This window comes from Aulostomus chinensis, chromosome 8 (assembly GCF_037954235.1).
Source record: "Aulostomus chinensis isolate RoL2024-O1b breed Wild chromosome 8, RoL_Achi_v1.0, whole genome shotgun sequence".
Classification (NCBI taxonomy): domain Eukaryota; kingdom Metazoa; phylum Chordata; class Actinopteri; order Syngnathiformes; family Aulostomidae; genus Aulostomus; species Aulostomus chinensis.
Window position 1 is genome coordinate 21,979,059 of NC_141327.1, and position 23,154 is coordinate 22,002,212.

Consider the following 23,154-nt stretch of genomic DNA (forward strand, 5'->3'; position numbering starts at 1 on the left):
GTGTGTGTTCTTTAAGAGAAGAAACCTGGATCTGCGAGTGTTTTACTCACAGAAGCTGTTTCCACATACAAACCACCCTATCCTCACCATGCTGTTCCACTTACACTCTTGGAACACCAAACCATATATGCATACTGCATAAGCACACAACAGACACACACTAACTCACAAAGCAAACCACATGCACATGTTCACTCGCTCTTAACTAATTCATTCAGGAACACTTTGGGTTTCAACACCAAAACCTCCGTATGTTTGATTGAGAAATGTGTCTGACTGCAATTATGTCGGAGGGAGGGAGGGAGGGAGGGAGGGAGGAAGTGCACTACAGTGGTTTTATAGTTTGCTGGCATGACATTTTTCTCCACTTTTTTTTTTATACCTTTCCTTCTCTTGCGGAGGGGCATAGTGTTGACAAGGCAGGAAAAGGGGGCAGACTGAAGTAGAAGTAACAGCAGGGAAAATGTGAGGAAAATGGATGGGCAATGGGACTGAAGTGGCCTTGATTGTCACTGTTGTGTTTTTGACCCATACTTCTTGAAATAACTGCAGCGCCGGAGAAATTTGTAGATACACTTGGTGTGAAAGTAATGGCAGGGATCACTGTGAACATTATCCCCACTTTCTAAAACAGTGGAAAATTGCTGGTAAATATAAATGTAGCTGGAGAGATGCATTAGCGGGTGAGCACAGAAGCCCTAATATTTGGTCTTTGACATTTATACTAAACCCACATGATTCTTTACATGTGTTTAGCATGTGTGTGTGTGTGTGTGGCTCACTGACCTGCAGAATGTAGCCCCTGACATAGTCTCGGAGGGTCCACCCCAGACCGTGCAGGATGTGCAGCACCTCTTCTTGCTTGAGCACAGAGAAGAGGCGGTCCAGGAGGATCTTAAGTCTGACAGGTACGGCCTGGGTGCCGTACAGCATCAGGCTGCTGATGTCGAACACCACATTGGACTGGACAATTTCCACCTGGGTCGGGTGGTAGAGGTGCTGGGTGCTGAGCTTATCCAGAGCTGGGGTGGAGGACCAGGACCAAGGTGACAAAGGGAGAACGGTGGGGAAATACACAGACACAGGCAGGCACGGTTAATGACTCTTAGGAATATTTGAGAAAAGAGAAAGAGAAACCTTTGCTGGCTAGTGCACAGTCAGCACTGGCTGATAATAACACATTTGTCAGATAAAAGCAATGACATTAACGTAATCATCTGACAGTCTTTCAATTTAATCTAATCTAGCGCTCTTCCACATCCCACTGCCCCTGGATCCCTGCTTTTATTCACCTTTTCTATCTGCTTTTTCTTTTTTATTTTAACATCTCAGTTTAATTTCTTCTGTAGTGGCATTATTTACATTAATGTCTAACTTACTTTATCACACTGAAATGGCGTGACACTTGTACGGTTGGTTTTCTGTATTATTCCCTGCATTTGTGTGATTTTTAATCAGTCTTGCCCATAAAATTCAATCTAATCGCTCTTTAAATGACATTGCAAGTTCAGCCGTGTGTTTTAAGAGCATTGTCCTGTTAATTTTCTTCAAAAGGATTTTTTTATCAATTAAAAACATCCCTCTTTTCCACGCATGAGATGTAGGTTCATCCGCAGTGTCTCTTACGCTGTGTCCACTCATCACTGGATACTGCAAGTTATGGCGTGCGTGTGCGTGTGCGTGTGCGTGCGTGCGTGTGTGTGTTTGTAGCCTCCAAGGCAAAAATCAGGGCAAAGTAGTCAGCCACTGCTGCTCAGTAAGCTTTATTGTGAACAAAAGGTCGATTTTGTTAGTGCCCCTGTATTGCAAACTCAGTCACCACTTCCTCCTGGCTGTCTGTCTGGGTGACACCTGGTCGGCTCTCTCTTCCTCCCTCCCTCCCTCCCTCAGTCTCTCTCTTTTTTTTAACCTCCCTCCCCCTTTCTCTGCCTGTCTGGGTGACACCTGGTTGGGTCTCTCTCTGATCCTGGGACGGCTTTTTCCTGCTGACGAGGGCTTTGCCTGACAACACAGCACAGCCAGACACGAACATAATAAAAAATGAAGAACTACTTGTCAGAGTCCCTGCCAATGCTGACATGAAATGAAAAGTGAGGGAGAGGAGAGATGGGTGCCTGACAGTTCAGAGGGAGAGGTTAAGAAATATTCAATGGGGTCCTGTGCGAATCGCTGAAGGGCCCAAGGCCCGCTCTTGTGCGGACGCAAGCCAAACAGGTGTTTTCTTTTATCTTTTCCCCCTCCTCTGTCTCTTTGTACTTTCTTGCTTTCTTTCCCCTTTTTCTTATACCCGCGTTAAAAACTCATAAGGTGTGGTCTCCTGCTTCTCTATCTGTCTTGTGGTTGTTATTTTTTTATCTGAAGTACAAAAACAAGACTTTGAAAGCAACAAAAAAAAAAACTACAGAAGCAAACAAAAATACAAAGTTGCTTTTAATATAGGAAAAGAGTAGCAACCTTCACAACCACAGATAGAACATACATTCTGCAGTTAATACAGAGAATACAGTGTACTGTATATGGAGATATGTAGGTCACGAAAGCAGGAAGACGCAGCTCAGGGTCAGTAAGTTGATTCTGTTTTTTACAAGCAGTACTGCCCGAGATTATCTTGGAAAAAACAACTTTTTATGTCTGTTTTTGCACCTTTAATTATACAGCATAAAAAAGCTAAAGAAAAAGATACTCTTGACTTTAAATTTATTTTCAGAAATACTGACCACGGAGGTCAATCTTGCGTTGAGGTCACATGAGTATCACTGCCAACAATCTCGACCTTGGGTCTTTTCATCGGGCTGTGATTGAGGAACAACGCAAGGACAGAAGCCTCCTATATAAACTGAGATTAGGTTACACACATCAATCAAACAGTGAGCCGTTCTTACCGTGAGCTACCCATCCGTGTTTGCATTGGTCACATGTTCGTAGGTGAATCTTCCCTGGCTGGAAACACTCACATGTGCAGTTCACCAGTGTGCAGCGAATGGCCTGCAGGGACAGAGGACAGAGAGACAAATCCAGGTCAGTCACTGCTCGGGCACGGAAAGAGACATGAATAATAAGGAAAATAAGAGAAACTCTGAAGTCAAAGGCTTCACTGATGACAACCATCAAAACTAACTTGTTTTACAAATCATATCAGCATGTGCAACTCCTGCCATAACATTATCTTAAACTCCATCAACCCTATCAAGCAAATTGACTCACGACTTCTTTCACGCCACTGCGTGAATCTGCTTCTTCATACTATCATTTAATTTACCAAAAGTTCATGTGAACCAACAAAGGACTTCCCTTCCTGAAAGCACAGAAATGTAACTTGTTTGACTGAGGCTCAATTACTCAGTGCTGGAGCTGCACTTATTCTGACCCTGGAAAGCTTTTAGCAGTGAGAGGTTAAGTGTCCAGACATGATGAGGGCATCTCAGTACAGCATCGTCTGCTGTAGGCGAGCGCCATCACCAACAGCTGTATAAAAAAATAAAACAAAAACGCAGGTACACTTTACAGAAGGTCATACGATCCTGTTTCACACTCTTAAAACGGTGACGAACATGTACAGTATGGAGAGAATGTATGATATCCACACAAATGAAAACAGCTGTATCATCCAAATGAGTGGAGCAGCTGCAAGCTGTAAATTTCACACTGACATGGAGAAACAAGACGAAGGAGTAAAAGGGGTGAAAAGAGGAGTTAAAAAGAGAGAAAAATAAATTACAAGCATTAATCTTAATAAGCATTGGCTGCCCCTTGTTTAGCAGACATTTTTTACATTATCAAGATAAATTGATGACTAAAGATAGTAACACTTTTGCTCCGTAAACTGCCCAAAAGGGAATCTGCTGCTGCAGTAGGACTGGTGCAGCAAACCTTGCTTATGCAATGAAAATATTTCCCTCTTTAAGCGCAGAATTTATTATTTCTATATGATAATATTGTGTTTCCACTCTAATGCCTTTAGCCCTCTAGAAGATTTTGAAGTCTTAACTGATTCTTTGGTGAGACCGCAGACATCACCACAGATTTATTCAATTTGTATTATTTTAATCAGTTGATAGGCAGGAACAAACATTTAGCATTTATTCTAAACACTTTTCCGGCGGCGATGCCAGAGACTCCCATCTCACAGAAACATGTGTGACTACAAACATGGTGGTAAACTGTCATCTTCAGCCACTTGCAGTGTGTTGAATTCACTCCATCCATTCCTTCCATCGGTGTTCTCCTCTAACAACAGGACTTTAGACATAAATATGAAACGCGGTCTGATGTTTGCTATGTTACAGTGAGAAAAGTGAGAAACTTGGCTTTGTATTTACATTTGGCTAATATTGAGTTACCTTAATTCTGACTGAAGGTATTTCTAATTTTTTTAAAACTGCAATGAATAAAATTTCACAGGAAATAATTTTTAAATTCAGTCATTTAAGGCAGGAAATTGGGTGCAAGAAAAGAAGTGTCAGCTATTTATTTAAGAAATGTCCATTTTTTAAAGAAATATATGTAAAGACAGAGAGAGAGGAAGAAATTGATTACAAAGAGTGTTTGTTCACGCAGACAAACTCAACTTATCAAAGCATTTATGAATTTACAATCTGCCATCAATGTGCTGTCTTACTCTTGTGCTCCTAGAACGATGGTGTCACAATACCGTGACACCGACGTGAACACTCACGTCAAGGGTCAGAGGTTGGAGTCCAGGTCTGCGCTTGCAAACTATATTTCACAATGTCAGAGTAAGTCAATCGCCCTATAGATAGATACACACACCAAAACACACTACTGAGCTAAAGTGTGTGTTCTGGTGTGAAACAGCAGCGAATGCGGATTAGACCAGTAGCCGGTAATTCAGGATATGAAATGCAGCTCACTCATAATCTACTAAGGGACCATAAAATCTATCAGAATCCCCCCTCTTTGCCCTAAGGTGTTGTAAACCAGATTAGTAAATGGAAATGTCAAAGTGAACACGAGCTAATCCAAGATTAAACAAAATTACACCACTTCTAACCATGTCACCTCTCAGTTTGACACCCGGTGAGACAGGAGACAGAGATCATTTGACTTCACGCCATTTTTTAAGCTCTCCAGGTGCGAGCACAGCAATCCTTGCAGTGTGTGAGGATTATGCACCATGTGTCAGATGGAGTGTGCATGTATTATGCACCGAGCTTGACGTTCTTATCCAGGAGAATGTGCAATAAGGGTTCCCACAAGGACACTTTTGCAGCAGACTTGGCTGTTCATGAGCATTCACAGGCCGTGGCTGAGGTCGAACCTGTAACCTTTTCCAAACAGTAGACTCAAGATGCAGATTCCTGCTGTGTCCTGACATGACTTCAACTGTACTCAGAGAAATATTTGCTGTAAAAAAAAATAAAATAAAAAAATCTGTTCACTGTTTTACTCTGAATTTATAGGATGTTTTTATGAAGCAACATCTATGTTCATAAAGTTGTTTTGAAATAAATTGCTCCTCACATTCACATGCAGCTTTCGCTATTGCCTTAAAGTAAAATTCCCACATATACTGTAGCCCACAGCCTTCTCATTTACATTTTACTCATTTGGCAGCCACTTTTTATACAAATGAGGATCAACATTCATGCTTGACGAGTAGGAGAACTTGGCCTTATGTTCTAAATCTATTCAAAAGACCAAAGCACATAACAAGCATGTAACTTATGGCGAGGGATGCATTCAAAGTGACACGAAAAGTGTTTTCTCAATATTCAACTTGGGCTATTTGGTCTTCTTTTCTGAACCCTCCTTAATTTTTAAGACTCATATTTGAATGGTATTGCAAAAAAGAAAAACAAAACAAAACAAAACCAGTAAACTCAAATTTAGAGCAGGATTAAACAGACTTTAACACACTGGTGTCACACAGCACGGCCTCTTCTCTTAATTACCTTTATGTGCTGCAGCACTAACAGCAGCAGACGGAAATAAACAAATGGAAATATCAAATGCACCTCTGCTGTTTACGAGCTGGGGTCTGACAGCTGACAAGATAGTTAAGGGGCGTCTAATACGGCAATTAGAGCGTGGCACTGTCTGCGGGGCTGCTGCTGTGACAAGGCGCCCTCTAATCACTGACTATTACGCTGGCTAGCAGTACCTCTCATATCTGGCCCATTAAGCAGACAGCGGCATTAAACATTACAGCAGCAAGCCCCCTCAACTGAGGAGGCACTGACGGGAACGAGGAGGGAAGGGTGTGTGTGTGTGTGTGTGTGTGTGTGTGTGTGTGTGTGTGTGTGTGTGTGTGTGTGTGTGCGTGCGTGCGTGCGTGCGTGCGTGTGTGCGTGTGTGTGCGTGCGTGCGCGTGTGCGTGCACGCGCACATTTCTTTGGATTGATTTGTGCATTGTTCCACATTCAGTCAATGAGAAGAGTAACAGAAGAGATGTTTGGCATCAAAACTGATCTTATGCATTCAGCTGAAAGAAAACAGAAGCATATACTATAGATGTGTCATAGATGGCCATTAAAATGTCTGTGTGTGTGTGTGTGTGGGTGTGTGCGTGCGTGCGTGCGTGCGTGCGTGCGGTTTTTCAGAAGAAAGAAACACTGTTTTTATGATTCTCACATACTCAACTGTCTCTGTGGCCAGTGTGGATATACATTGCATTTGGCCGTGGTTTAACCTGGCCTGGGTTTGGTCAGGGACAGCTTGGGCCTGGATCCCACTGCTACACTCGCACATATTTGTCACAGCAGGCCGGGGGAGGAGGTTGTGTTATCTGAAGCTGGGCCAGATACACAGCATTAGTCACTGTGCTAGCGTCTCGCCAGGGTTTCCTCTTTGGCTCACAACTAGAAGACGACGGTGAGGAAAAGGACAGAGGTGTGTGTGTGTGTGTCTGTATGTGTGTGTGCATGGAGTTTTTAAATCACCAGAAAAATGAGCAGCAAGAAAATAAAAGCTGAGAGAAAAATCCAACAGTGATTTAACAGCTAGACATTGTCGTAGCTGCTGCTTTACAGCATTTGAGGTTCAGAAAGTATAATTGTGAGCTCTTATCTCGCTCAAGTGTGTGTGTGTGTGCGTGTGTGTGTGTGTGTGTGTGTGTGTGTGTGTGTGTGTGTGTGTGTGTGTGCGTGCGCGCCTCACTGCTGGGTTTTGTTTAGCTGGAGGCTTGATGTTTCATGGATGTTTTGCTTGGCTCGTAGTCCTTGTCCCAGCCCTATTGTAAACACTTCCAGTCAGCAATGGCCACCATCAGACTGGGAAGGACTTTAAATTACCAGAGTGTTAGTGGGACAGATGAGTTGAAGAGCAGCAGGAAGTAGAAGCTTCAGAGTAAAGATGGTTTCAGCTGTTCTCTCGCAGTCGGCTCAGAGAAGATTGTAAACAGACAGATGAGGAAACAGGGTGCATCGTCCAGAATCAACGCCTGTACATGCAACTCAACAGCAGAGACACCACAGAGAGGAGGATGATCCTTCACTAATATCCTGCACAACTGTATTCCTACACTGACATTTTTAAGGCTGACATTGTAATTATATGCCACTGAAAACACCAGTTGCCTTTCTGTATCCACTCTCGACAGCGTGCCAGCCCAGACAGCTGCTGGATGCTGGGTGGGTATTGTTCCTCCTACTTTAATTGAAACCTTTACCATGTTCAACACACTGCCACAGACCACATTTCTTGTTTGGTGAGTTAAGCAAAAGCCGAGATTTAAATGAAAACCCCGTGTGCATGTGTGCGCCTCGGCTCTGCAGCAGCAGCTTCAGATTTAAATTTGTCTTTGCTTAGGGTCGCTGTAAAACACTGGGAGCATCTTGTCCTCTCCTCCACCCACAAGATATTATCTCATCCATGAGTTAGCTGCTGAAATGCTGTCAATTTCCTGCCAGAAATGTGCAGACAACGTGTATAGGAAAAGAGCCACAGCAGCTTTGCGTGTCATAAAGCCGGCCCTGGCTCCGTCAGATAGATCAGGACTTCACGATGTCCATATTGGAAACAGGTGACAAATAAAACATGCTGAATTAAGAAAGTCTTTGTAGTCAGGCAAGCACGCCACAAAATACAGGGGAGCAAATACCTTATGCCAAGGCTAATTTTTGCTTATTTGATTTGGATTTGACTCGAAACAGGGCTTTCTTGCCTCACAAAGTGGTACAAAGTAAACAACGATTAATAATTTGTGCACTGACCTCAGCGTGAAACACCATTATACTGTACAGGGGTAAATGTACTCGACAGAGAAAGCTTGTGTCTCTAAATCCCCGCAGTGTAAAGTCTGTCCTCCTTGTCAATTCTGGTTTTGAGCCCAGCGGCTGGCAGTCACAGAGCCAGAGGTCCCTGTCCTTTGTGCAGCTGTGCATCTGGGCTTTGACACGGGGCAGAGCGACCAGAGCTATGCTAATGGGAACCAAATGGGGCGTGAGTCCCCGGTGGATTACAGGAGGAGAAGAAATGCATGTGTTTTCATGTATTCATGTGGAGACCTGGGACCCCTTGCTTTTCTTCCTTTCTTTCTTTCTTTCCTCTCCTTTCTTTAAGTCAAACAAATGGAAGCAGCTCGGTCTGCTGTTTGCACGCACTCTTAATTAATACCCTTTCCGACTTTCATTGTAGGTTAGAGGATATACTTATCAAAGGATTGCAAAAATAATGTCACAATGTTTCCTTTTCGCCCTTATTCCAGGTGCATTAGTAGCACTTAACCTAAACATCCAGGGAAGATTTAATTGCGATTTGTTGCTGTTGTTTTTTTACATAGTAAGTCTAGGACAACGTGAAACATAAGTTTTCGAGATTTTTTTTTTTTTTTTTTGCAGGAGCTGGCCTTGTTGCGCTTACATCTCACCAGTTTTCACGGCAACAAAATGTGTCCTGATGCAGCTGCGTTAAGCTGAAGATAGAAGCAGCAGGTGTAGCTTCCAACACGTCCCATTTACATTGTTTAAGAGAGAAATCTGTTCTAGAAAAAGTTATTTTACTTATTTTACATGGTACCCTTTGTTAGCTTGTTTGCAAGATGAAGTTGTTCCTGTCTTTTGGTGTATGACTTAAATGACTTCCACAGGCACATTTACACCAACACCAATGTGATTACCCAATGAAAAAAAACAAGTAAGGGAAATTTTAGCTTCCAGCATTTTTGTCCTTCCTCGCAGGGAGTAAATCTTCCCATGATGAGCAAAGCCCCCCCCCCCAAATTCAAATCCGATCAGTGACGAAACTCTCAGTCCGACTCTCTCACATGATAAATCTTGGGGCCTGTGCTCCGGGGCAGTCATGCTTGTTTATGGAGCGGACGGATAACTGAGCCAGCTGGTTTAGATATTGTGAAACAGAGAAGGAAGGAGAGTGAGAACCGTGTCACTCCGGACCAGAAACATATCGCTGTGATCTCACTATCATACACCACAGTGGAAGTCAGTGCAGCTCATAAAGATGGACAACTGCAGCACACTGGACCGACACCTTCAGTTCAAATATTCTGAGCACCAAGAGAGAAGCGCTTTCTCCCATCCTGTGTGTAGAGTCGGGTCCAGGCTGAAGCCCCTGGTCAAGGCCCCTGGCCCTTCTCAGTTCTCCTCAAAGCATTTTCCCAGCCAGAGATCAAACCATCTGCCCAGTGACAGACCTCTGAGTCCACAGACACAAGGCCAAGTTCAAAGACGGGTGCCGAGGGAGGCAGGAGGAGAGTTGGAGAAAAAGAGAGAGAGATAGAGAGAATGAAGGGATATTTGGTGAAACGCTAGAGAAGTGAGATAGCAGGGGAGCAGGGAGGGGAGTGGGGGGGGCGGGCAAGCAGGTGCGTCAGGAGGGTGGGGAAGAAGTGTTGCAGCAAAGGTGGAGGAGGCAGAGAGAAACTGATGAAGGGAGGAAGGACAGTGCTATACTTACACACACACACGTACACACAATATAGATAGATAGATATACATTATATACATACATTTGTGTGTGTGTGTGTGTGCGTGTGTTACCACTGAGCTGAAGGAGAAAATGATTATTATTGTTTCCAACAGCTTGACTGATACTTGTAACAGGATATATCGCGTCAAGACATGGAGCAACAAAAAAAAATGTTCGAGGGAAAATATGAGATGTCAGTTTGAAAAAGTTTATTTTTTCTCTTCGAACTCATGTTCATTGCAAATTTTAAGTGATGAAAAGGTGTGCCAGTGTTACTTGTTAACAGATCAGTTATATTGCTTGTTTCTATTGTTTCTTCTATTTTCTTTACACCTCCAACTGATGTTAATATCAGCCTCAAACATCCAGTAAAGCTGTAATATTTATCATCAAGGTTTTTCTTGATGAATCAACTGGTATATGAGTGAGAAATGAGAGAGTCCAAGGCGGCCTCGTCTGGTCCAAACTTACTTCCAGTCATATGAGCAACAGAAAAGTGTATCACACTAATATTAGATGAATTAGCAAGAAGCCGTTTGGCATTTTCACTTCAGTATTAAGTCAATCAAACCCCCAAATTGTTCATTTGGTTTCTCGTGTCTTAAGAAAACACAATCAAAGCCAAGAATCGCTCCATAAGTTGTAAGCCTTCTATTGTTCATGGACACGCTCCCTTATCACTGGGCCATGTGGACAGGAAAGAGAGGACAATAAAAGAGCCCATTGTCGTCAGTACATACTGGATCTGCTCTAACCTTCAGCCTAGCGCAGGGAGTGACCTGCCCCAGATAAGGACAACTCCCTGTCACACCTGACACCTGCACTCTCTGGCCCGCTGAATGGCAATATCAGAGAAACGGCCGGCACTGGAACACCGCTGTCTAGAGACCTGAAGGAGTGACATGACCACACAGTGCGACCAGACACATGTTTGAGCGAGAGAGGAGAAAAATGTAGTGTGGGAGTTTAAAAAAAAGGGGGGGGGGGGTGAGAGAAACCAGAGAAGTGCATGTGTGTGTGTGTGTGTGTGTGTGTGTATGAGTATGAACTAGAGAAGGCGACCAACATCATCTGCTCTTTACTTCTCTCCCCATACACAAGCTAAAACAAACACTGAGTACAGCGCTAGCCTAGACATATTACTGACCCCTCTCTGCAAGGGACATCTCCATGGTGATTACTGGTTGGCGTGGGCGGTGGGACACATACACACACAGAGTCACAAATACCGGCTTGACAGCAGCGTGACGACAGGAGGCCAGCACTGCAGAGACTAGCCCCCCCCAAATTTGACATTTAGTCATCACACTCATCTACAGGGTGGGACTCTGCCTCCTGAACTACACACATGCAAGCGCCCACACACTCTCCCACATCCCCTCTAATGCAAACACACACACACACACACACACACACACACACACACACACATACACCCACATTCACATGCAGTGAATTCCCCTACTCCAACTAGCTTCCAGCCAGGAAAATCTTGGAAGCGGTCCTAGATTTAATCTTGCCAATAGCTCTTTATTTTCTTTGACCATTCTTAATGTAAAAAAAAAGGAAGAAGAAGAAGCCTGGACTAATTGTGTGTAAGCAATCTCCAAATTATGTATGTGTTTTTTACACCTAACACTACGGTAGACAGATTGGCTGCTATTCAAGACACACGACCGGGCAATAATATTTGTTTCTTTCCTTCGAGTTTTGTTCAAACAGTGTGTCAGCGTGGTGGTTTACTTGTAAACACCTGGGCCTGCACACTCGACAGCTGTGGAAATACACAACTATGTATAAACTATGATGAATGAGGGATAATTGTTCTGTTCAGATTATTTGCAGCCAAGTGCCACATTCAGTTGGACCTTTGCTTATTTGTTGCATAAACAACGTTTCGTCTATTAAAAAAAAAAAAAAGGAAAGAAAAGAAAATATCCATAAAGGTGACAAAAAGAGTCGTTGTTATTTACAGATATTGAAGATAATTTACCTCAGCCAGCATTGTGAGAAGACTCTGGAGTCAGTTTTGTAGTCTTTGTATGTAACACTCCAAGAAAACACTGCACCCTCCATTAGGTTATACAGTCCCAGTCGGTGAAGACACAGAGAAATAGGACAGAAAAGACGGAGATAGAGACTGGGAGGGGAGGAGGGAGACGGAGAATTGAACCAATGGCTACAATACTGCAATGACAAGTGTGTGACTCAAAGACACTCAATGAGAAATACTTGTGTGTCTGTGTCCGTGTGTGTGTGTGTGTGTGTGGAAAGGAGGGAGGGAGGGAGGGAGACAGCACACCAAAGGAAAGTCCATCTGGGGGTGTTTTTTTGGTCTTTATCACTCTTACAAAGTTCACAGATAGAAGAGCTGAAGTGGAAGCTAGACGCCGTTCCAGAGTCACAGGTCACAAAAGATGAGGGTTCAAACAAGTGTAGGGGAGAAAAAAGAAGAGAAAAAAAAAAGGGACAGAGCGTAGCGTGAGGAGAACAGTGACTAGCATCGGTGATTGCCATTTCTGCAATCGACCCGACCAAATTGGAAATTCCCTCTCAGGAACCCTCCAAGTCCACTTCATTTGGCTAAAGCCAGAATCCTTATTTCTGCAATTATAAAGCTATTGACTAATTCGACATATGTTAGCATGTCTTCCAGCCCTTGAGTGCTGGTGTGCCATTGAGTCATTAACTTTGACAAATTGTGACAGACGTTTTTATTGCCACCCAATCATGAGAAACAAGACTGTGGCAGAGGAGTTAATGAGTGGCATGTTTCTCCTCTTCCCTCTCTTTCTCTCACTCCCCCCTACCTTCCCCACCATTTTGCTTTCTCTCTTCCCCACCCCTTCCACTTAGATTCCTGCACCCCCCCAAAATCCCCCTCACCCCTCCATATTTATAATTTTACCACATCCTAACAATAACACGGCCGGTACTCAGCACAAAACATGCATACCCTGGCCTAATGAATCTCATGTCTTTACCGCGGTAAAATGGCCAGTAAGTACTACCAGCTGCGACACTCTCACTCTTTCTCTCCCTCCCTCTCTGTCTCTCTCTCTCTCTCTCTCTCTCTCTCTCTCTCCTTGGCAGTGGCATTGAGCTCAGGAGCGCAGGGGTGGTGGTGGGGATGGGGATGGGGATGGGGGGGACCAGGCAGACACATCTGAGTGCAGCTGGACCAGGGAGAGAGAGAGGGAGGGGGAGGTTGAGGGATGAGGAGGAGAAGTGGGGGAGAAAGACCGCAAGTCTCCGTGTTTCCAGCTGCCTTTCTCAGGGGCTCGGTTTTCTCTCCCTCCCCTTGGTTTTTTCGCAAGGCCCTTCTGGTCCCAGGTTACTTGAAAAATCACAAACACACATACAGAGGGACACACACACCACACACACACACACGCCCTGATCCACCTCCCCTCCATCCCTCACATTCGGCCATCTTTGTTTGGACAGGGCTCAGGAGTTCCAGAAAAGCTCTCTCAGATGTGCTGAAGTAAGGGAAAAACAAAACAAACTGGCCCTCACACACACATACTCAAAATTTATGTGATCGCATAGACACCAACAAGTACTCACACCCATAATAGCGTGTTGTAAGAGCTTCGCACTAACACACATGAGCCATTTCACATGTGGAAAAGCCAAACTACCAGATTTAGCCAGAGAAGAAATTTGCAAAGAAAGAGAGAGAGAGAGAGAGAGAGAGAGAAAGAGAGAAAAGTACATTTTTCTTCATGGAGGTAGGCAGCCTACCGTTGAAGGCATGCATTCTTTTACACTGTGTGTGTGTGTGTGTGTGTGTGTGTGTGTGTGTGTGTGTGTGTGTGTGTGTGTGTGTGTGTCCCAATCCTGGATCACAGCACCACGGCAGGCCTGAAGCATACCTCGACATGTGTTACCTCTTTGTAATATTGACTTTGTTATAGCTATACGAGTGGGAGAGTAGAGCCAAGAGCCCGAGCCTTGCAGTAGTGGGGCCCCTGAGTTCGCTAGAAAACAAATACCCGAATGAGCCGTGAAAACAGAAAACACAGTACCACAATATCAATCTATAAAAACAGACCTTTGCATTTTCACTCTTGATATTCAGAATAATATTTCTGAATTCATGTCTGCAGCTTACAAAACTGTGGGATTCTTGGCCCGACTTCCTGTTACACCGGACCACGTAAAGGACAAGAATCCTCATTTTCTCAAGCTTCCTGTTTCAACTCTCTAACAAAACTGAAATCTCTCAATATCATCAATTGAATCATTAACAATTATTGTGACAACATGTTACTTAGTCAGGCCAGAAAAACAAAAAACAAACTGATATGATATTTTTCCTGCAAAATAATAAGGGCAGATGTCAGGAACCGTCCAATTTCAGATGACACAAATAAAGAAGCTGTAGATGAAGGGAAAGCACATGTTTATTTGATTGCTTTGCAGAAATAAAAGATTGATTATCATTTTCTTCTTCCCACTAGTGTGAATCCCATCTTATCTCCTTCCCCAGTGATGAGTTTGCTTATACATTTGAATAATGAAGGCAAGTCATTTGAATATTCCCTCTGTATTTAAAAAAAAAAAATGTTTTACACGATGCAGCAATATTAGCCATGTTAATTGGGCTCTTTGGACTTTCCCAATAGAAAGGCTAAATTAATTACTTATGTCGACAAAATGTCAGACACGTCGATCTAATAACTACATCTGTTTCCAGCGGTGTTTTATTTTTTAGTGTCGCTCGGTGTGTGTGTGTGTGTGTGTGTGTGTGTGTGTGTGTGTGTGTGTGTGTGTGTAAACTTAAAAACACTTGTCCACCAGCCTGCGATAGTTCTAATGAACGAGATGGGAACAATATGCTTTGACATCCTGCCCATGTTTCATGGGTGGCTCTTGAGAGTCCTCCAATATCCATCCCCTCTCCTCATACTAATCAGCCGCTTTGCTTTTGACTGTTTGTGCTTGCTAAGTGTCTCATGCGTGTGTGTGTTTGTAAGTGCGTGTGTATGTGTGTATGTGTGTACACACTCATCTTTTATGCTCAAACCTGCCACCAAAGTCCACTTTGTAATTAAACTTGTAAGAAAAAGTAAATTATTTGTAGGACGTTAAGTGTGTGTTTGTGTGTGAAATGTGTAATGTGATCATTAATGTGTACCCACCACCACAGAGGGCTTTGAAGTTCCACTTTTTTAGCTTTTGGCTGTTTTTCAGTCTTGAAGAAAATCTGTATCAGCGCATTTTCCTCAAGTACGAATAAACTAAGAGTTTGGGAGTGGAGGCGATGGGGAGAGGAGGATGTGGAGGGTGTGTGAATGTGCGACTATTCGGATGGTGCAAGTGTGTGTGTGTGTGTGTGTGTGTGTGTGTGTGTGGATGTGCACTGGTGCGCACATGCATTTGTACAGAAGGCGAGCGCTAACAGAGAGGCCTGCTGATGCCATGTTTCCGACGACCCCTTGAAGTGGAAATGAGATTCCTCGGTCTCCTCCGTTAACTAGTCCGTTCTCACAAAGTCAGCAAACTCAGTCGCCCCTCTGAAGTAACGCCGGCACCCAGTCATGTGGTCAGCATGCAGGATGAATCCAGCACCAGACCCTAAGACACCCAAGTCCGTCCGATTTCATTTGCTTTGTGTTCGATGTGTGCAGGTCTACAGAGTGGAGGAGGGGCGGCTTCAGTGTCTTCTGGTGTCATTTGTCTAGACATTTGTAGCTTTCAACACTAAAGGTTAAAATGGATAAAATCAAATCTATAAGACTCTCAAGTCGTCACACGAGGCTCCACCACCCTGTTCGCTCCAGAAGCTGAACTGAATACCAAAGCAATGTTGTTGTCTCCTTAAAATGTATATTAACTTCCCCCAGCTGTGCTGCCTAACAGTTTAATTTAATAATGGAACCATTTCAGTTGGCACGAATTCAGTGAAGTTTGCAGAAACATTAAAGTCTCAAGTCGTAAGTGTGACAAATTAATATTTTCATTTCTATGAAAACGTTAAAAAATCTATTGATTATTTGAATTCAATAAATGCATATATGTCAAATATTTGACAACTGAACATTATTTTACCCAGACTGAAAAAAATAGAAATAACCAATAATTGGAATTCAAAATATTTATAATTATTTGCTGAAAGATGAGCACAATCTCAAATTTGTGATCTGATCCGTGGATGTGAGCCTGACACAGATTTCTTGTACATTTTTTTTTTGGTAACCGTTCTCCTGATTATGTTTTCTTATAATATGTGTATGCATGCACCTCATGCAGTCTGCACACATGCAGGCTGCTGTTTGAACTTGTATGACCACCTGAGGGTCCATCCCCAGTCGTCCTCGGAGCGGGGAGCGACAGCTGTACGGTGATGCTCTAGCGATAGGCATCATCGGCTTGCTGGAGACTAATTGGTCCACAGCGCTCCTCTGAGTGGCCTCGCTAATTAATTAGAAAGGCAGTGGAGCTGAAATTTTTAATCAGGACACCAGGCTCTCCAGCAAGCGGGGGGGGTGGAGAAAAAAAAAGACACATCATCCCATCATTCCATGTAATCCACCTGACACTGATCTCCCATGTTGTCATATGAAGTGTGCTGTGTGTTTAGGTATTCAGATGATCCGACAAGGGAATAAGAAATATATTTATTACAGCGCTTGTTAAATCATTTTAATTATGAGGAATTCCAAAACGTGGTGTCCTAATACAGTATGCATATATTACACGTTTCGTCCCCTAGAGAACAAAATTAAGAGGCCCTTTCCTGTCTGAGTGTGTGTGTGTGTGTGAGTATATATATATATATATACATATATATATATATATACAGTAATTGTGAACTCCGACTTTTTTTTGTGGCAAGCTACAGATAATAAGTGGTAACAAATATGTTGTTGCTAATCTGGAAGAGATGAGTGTTCAGACTGACGGATGTGGCCATGTCTAGCTTCTGCACACACCTATTTTTTTATTTTTATAATCCCTTTACAAAGCGAAATATTATATTTCCGTCTTCTCCCCGTCTGTACTTAACTAATTAAAAGCAGTCACTCAAACCGACATGCTCCATCATATTGAAAAGAAACTGTAGAAATCACAATCTCTTAGAAAAATAGTCTCTGGGTTTTGTGTTTCTTACACTGAATAGGGAAAAAATGACTCTGAGGACGCACCACTGTGGGGGCACATTTAGGTCCCAAAGCTGCATACAGCACACCACAGTGATTTGTGGTTAAGGGCCGAAGTCTGGGAGGAATCAACCAGAGACCAAAAGACAAGAGGCATGCTAAAATGAAAGCTACGCTGGTCAGCCACTTCACACAGGAGACAAAGGAAACAACATGTGTTTATCATCGCACTACTGGGATTACAAACTTACGCCGCTGCCTTGAGTTACAATAACAGGAAAATCGTGCTGTACGGTCGTGAATCAGGAAATACTCATCAAGTTAACACATCGATAACAAGCCAACTGTGTAATAAATACATTCTAGTCAGTGGGTGAGCTCAGTTTTTGAAGTGTTAGATAATTAAAGGAAATGTATACAGACACACACACACACACACACACACACACACACACACACACACACACACACACACACACACAAGCACCTTAACCTTATCTGGTGACATACATTATCTGTCTGGTGTCCTCATATTTGGAACCACTTTGTCCAGCGCTAATCAGCCAACCCGTCTTATCAGCTCGTTGCCTTGGCCAAAATAAATACGCACCTCCTCTTTATTGCTTTGTTTTCACAGGTCATTAGGGGAAAGAGAGAAGACGCATTGATTAGTTTTCCAGACGACTGGATTATTGTTGTGTTATGACTATCATCATTAAGTTTCATTAAGTTGTTCGTGTTTCCAGAAAATGAAGATGTTGCAGGAACGGCTGGGTTGACTGAGGAGTGGACGGCGTGACATACTAATCAGGAATGTGAGATGTTTGTTTGAAGTGGTGAGATGTCAGTCAAGGGCGCCAAAGATGGAATGGAGAATCCCACTTTTGAAACTACATTGAAATGAATCACTATGGTTTTATCATTCATAGTTTTCATGCTGGACTAAATTCCTAATTTTTTTGAAGAGCATAAAAGAAAACATAAGAGCAGCGTAAGTCCCAGTCCAGGTCCTTGCAGTTTGCTCTTAAGCTGCATATATGCTCCCAAAGCACAAAGATTCTGGCTCTGTCGCAGCGTTAATTAGCATGTGTTAGCTAGTTATTCAGAGGGCGGCCTTGTGTAATGTGTACTGAAGTGGAGTAAAATTCTGGGGCAAGGACTGTACTAATGGCCCTCTTCCTCCCTACGGGGACCCTCCCTGCAGCTCTGCACGTGCTGGCATCAGTGCAGCCACGGGGCACCCACAGGGCTGCCACAGCACCAGGGGCAGAGGTGGGCACTTGGCTTGGCTCGCATCATTTTCACACAGTGCTGCGCTCAGTGTGTGTGCTGCGCAGCGATGTAACAGCAGGTGACAATGACACCCGCTCGCACACACACCAATGCATACAGGCAAAGTGAGAGTGACGTGCAGGCTAACAGATTCATCAGCCTATGAAATAGTTCAGACAGCTGGGGCCGTGGCGCTAGCTAGCTGCTTGGCATTTGCGACTGCATTATTTACAGGAGGAGCCGGAACATTAGCAAGCTCTTTGGCACTTGGTTAGCAGGCGTAGGTGGTGAGCACCAGCGGCGGGTGAGTGTATCTCTGTCAGTGTGAGTAAACAAACAGTGGGGACCTGGTGTGACAGAGCGAATGGCGTGGCATGCGAAAACACATGCACACAGACACATGCAACTCATCAGGGAGCCAAAGGACAGTGGGAGAAAAAAGAAGAGGGGGGGGGGGGTTGTCATCCATATTTATAGGGCCTTTCTAGCGTTTGTCCCCAGGCCAAATTCTGTGACTATACTCAGCTAATGTCAGAACAGCACTTAACCAGGCATTTCCAGTATGTCATGGGCAGTGGGGAATACAGGAGCAAGGCAAGAAACATAGAGGAGGAACAAGGATGGAAAACAAACAAGGTGAGTCTCTACTGCACCTGAACAGATCTTTAAAGCAGCTGAGAGAAAATATCACATTCTTACACAACTATCATCGCTATATCGGCTCCTGCTGCAACTGTGTGCCTCTCTTTAAATCTATGTGATACACACATTTCATCATTCCTACTCATTCTTCTTTTCCATAAAGGACAAAAAAGTGAGCTGTCCTGATTATCTTCCTTTGCACTTTATTTGATTGCCTTCAATTTGAAGTGAGAACAATGGAGCCCAGAAAAGAAAAAAAAAGGATTCGCTATCGACACCAGTGTTGACATTCTTGTTGGCATGTCATTACTTGAAAACACGCCCGGAATTTCATGAATGGTCCGTTTAACTTTGGTCACCTGTCCCCAAGTTTATCATGTGTCAGCCGGGGCATTTGCTGGGCACACTGGGGGAGGCTGAGGGGGGGCCTCCAGGCTTCACAGGCATGCCCGATTTCACCACAGTCACAAACGGCATGATACCCCCAAAGAGAGCTGACTAAGTGGGTAAAGTAGCTCCTTTTAGCACGATCTGTCATTATCTCAATTGGCACGTAATCGTTTTGTGTAGCGAGATCCATTATGCATCCACTGAGAGCAAGGGCTAATTACGGAGGCTTACATTTATTCATTTGTTTGCTGCCAGTTGTCCTACTATATTTTTGGGGAGGTGCAATAAATTCCAATGTTTCAGTGTTTTTAAACGGTCAGAGCACTCAGGGTGATGTGGTAAAAGCCAAGGTTCCTTTTGTGCTCCCAAAGGAAGTCGACAATCAACACGAGGCAAAAGATTGAGATGTTAAACATCCCAGTCACTGTTAACACTTCACAAACCAGGCAGAATAATCAAGAATACACTGGTGCTATTGACTGATTCACGTCGTGTGTGATATTACTAATACACTCTGCAAAAGCATGAAGTTGTACTTTTTAGAAATGGTGCTCTTAGGGCACTGGGAGGTGAGTATTGACAAGACAGAAAGAAAGTCGAGACAGATGAAACAGATTCATTAAGTTCGTGCAGTATACGTGTGTGTACGTGAGTGTGTGTGTGTGTGTGTGTGTGTTTGCACATACCAAATGAACGTTGTTAATCTTGATCAAAGGTTCTTTCTCTCCTTCAGTCAGTAAGGATAATACTGCTAAAGCCCATGGGTTCAACACACACAGATAATGAAAGCAAGTGTAATTAGCAATTAGATTTGACCAAATTAAGGCAAAAAATCTGCATCAAGGCCACTAAACATTATTATGGCCAAAAGGTGTGCTTAGTATGTGTGTTTTTGTTCCTTAAAGGCGTGTAGAATTAAGAGGATTGGGAGCAGACAAAGATAAAGGATGAGGAATTGTTCTTTTTCTTGCCTTATTTTGTCTAATGACACCCTCTCTGCATCTTGTGAAACTTTTTTTTTAATCATTACGCTACTTCTGCTTTATCCATAATTGACAAGTCCACATCATTAACAAAGCCACAAAGTTTATAGACAACCGTGTTTCCCAGGCTTGGCAGTCGAGGTGAGACAGCCACTTAAACCCCCTTGCACACATATTATTAGCATTACCATATCTGGGCCTAACTGCAGCTTTGGGGAATAATGTGCGTCAGGAGAGTGTAAAATTAGAACCAAAAGCAACACTGCTCTTTAAATCCACTTTCCAAGTCCCCACTTCCTTCCTTATAGCCAAGCTTACTTACAATGTCAAACACTAATAAGCCTGCTAATTCAATTAGGACTTTGCTTCTTTCAAATTCACAAAAAAGAGACTATGTGAATAGAGTCCTACACAGAATTCTTCATCATAAAAAAGTTTGCCTTTATTCATAAGCTTCAGTGTACAAGAGAGGGAACTTACTGCTGAGCTTGTTAGCAAAATACCCTGATCTAAGGGCGGGAGATGTGTGACTAAAGCTGGGTCTCTAAAGTGTCTGTCACCCTGATCTAACCCGCGGAGAGCTCTTTGTAGGCTGTGTTTTCTCTGTCTGTTTCTGTAGCTGCGCTGCCGAGTGACTGGGGATGAGCCCCGCCGTGTAGCTGCAGGTGACAGGGAGCCCTTTTTTGTTGTCAAATCCTGACGGAGCTTCCACATGAAAAACATTTCACTTGAGCGCTGCTTCTGCTGTCTTTCTCTTCCTTCCTCTCAGTCTCTCTCTGTAGATCTCAAAGGCTACAGCAACAGCACGGATACCAAGCCAACGAGTCAATCTCTCTCTCACTCCTTTGCTCCCTCGTTTTCTTTTTGTTGGGCTCTGCTGAAGTACTTCCCACCTCCCTCTTATATCGTCTCTCTTCTCTGACCATGCCCCCCCCACCCCCCACCCCCTCCGGCTTATAGAGCTGAGTTGGATCTCAGGAGGAAAATACAAGTCAAGCCATTGTCATTTCAAACAGCGTGATAACCAGACACTGGGCTGCCCACTGACAACTCAGGGGAACTGGCCCTGGCTTTGCCTGTTGGCTTCACTCTCTCTCTCTCTCTTGCTTTCTCTCTCTCTTTTGCTTCCTGCTCCTACGTTTTTCTCTGAAAGAACCCCCCCCCAAAAAAAAACACACCACCCCCCCACCCCCACCCCCCTGCAGGAGACTGTAGCCAGTTGTTTGTTACTTGCCGCTGCTGTGTCTTGCATCTGCTCCTCTCCTCTCTCCTCTCTGTGCCGTGGGGGGCCAGGGGAATAGTTGTCTTCGTGCATGTACCAAGGTCAGTGCTCTCCACATGACAGTTCCCTGCCTCTCGACAAGGCGGGAAATCAATACTTTCGGACTTGTGGCGCTGCCCTCAGTGTAACAACAACACTGTCCAGTGTTCAGGCACCTGACACATCACAAGCTACCCCCCCCCTCCTCCCCCCTTCCTCCCTCCAGGCCCCTACCAGGGAACCCATTCCACTCTTACTGTGTTTCTCTTTAACACACCTTTCCTTTCTCTTGTCTTTATGTTCAGCATGATTCTATAATGTCTCCTGTTGCATTATGAGCTGTGAATCTATTGATACATGTGTTCTGGAGAGGGAGCGTGTGATGTATGCAGAGATCAGAGACAGTTTATCAGAGACGACCACAGGGGATCTAATAAATGAGAGACGTGCTAATTACAGAGAAGCAGAAGATACATATACACAAAGAAAAGCTGAGCCAAGGGCGACATTTTTAATATGGCACTAAAGCCTAATATGCCTCTGTATGCTTTTTCATTGCCAGATCGACACTCAGACAAAAAGAGAAAACACTGGCATCCCACACCGATTGTTAAGCTTGCCTCTTGGCCTGCCTCTATGACGAGAGAGAGAGAGAGAGTGAGTGTGTGTGTGTGTGTGTGTGTGTGTGTGTGTGTGTGTATGTGTGTGTGTGTGTGCGCGCGCATAAGGCCAATTACAGCTCCCGTCCTTCAGCAGTCAAACAGAGTAAAACTCCCTCGCTCTCGCCCCATGTGGAGAGGAGCCACAATCGACCTGAGTCCCCCCGGTCTCTCTGAGGGACACCAACAGGCACACACTCAGCGCATTTTGTGTTTGTTCGTGTGTGTGTGTGTGTGTGTGTGTGTGTGTGTGTGTGTGTGTGTGTGTGTGTTTGTTCGTGTGTGTGTGTGTGTGTGTGTGTGTGCGCGCGCGCGTGCGCACGTCTGGATGTCCATCAACAGGCCCATCTCCCCTCATCCCCTGGCTTGTTCCCTTGGTTCAGCTGGAGTAAGGAAAATGCATCAAATAAAACAGCCACTTTAATGAATTAGATATTGAGCTGTTCATTAAAAAAAATCAAATTCCCTGAAGTCAGCAGGCGAAACACAGTAACAGAGTGTAACATGGGGATGAGCGCGACTTCTTTAGAGGAGTCATAAAACACCGGGATGTGATGACTTTACTGAATGTTAGCCAGAAATGTCTAATGTTCAGGAATTAGGTGACTGGAGAACAATGTATTTTCTCTTCTTCCTAGTTTGCTGTACTATTACTCTCTTTAGTGGTAAACCTTTAGATCTGTGATTGGAATCCAAATAAATGAAAGCAAAAAAGGGGGGGCTGGTTGAATTCTTAGTTTGACATGAAGAAATCCCTGGCAAGAGTAAAATTATACATCTGTGCAGGAAGATATCTGTTTTTATTGGCCAAAACTTCAGGTAGTACTTAAATCCAGCAGCCTCTCCCAGCACTGCTGACTATTAGGGTTTCTACATGGACTTAAAAGACAAGAAACATGCTCCAAAGCACAGATCATTGCCTTCTGGCAAAGAAAAATAAGAGCTGTGAAAGG

General features: G+C 43.9%; 1 protein-coding gene across 2 annotated transcripts in view; it reads right to left on the reverse strand.

Annotated features, from left to right (window-relative positions):
- bnc2 (basonuclin zinc finger protein 2) overlaps nt 1-23,154 on the reverse strand; it is a 161,565-nt gene that overhangs the window by 43,871 nt on the left and 94,540 nt on the right. For both annotated transcript variants that reach the window (XM_086211689.1, XM_086211690.1), the window contains 2 exons: nt 2,883-2,985; nt 787-1,022 (listed from right to left, as the gene is read on the reverse strand). In XM_086211689.1, coding sequence (XP_086067815.1) covers nt 787-1,022; nt 2,883-2,985 — 339 coding nt within the window. The remainder of the gene's footprint in view (nt 1-786; nt 1,023-2,882; nt 2,986-23,154) is intronic.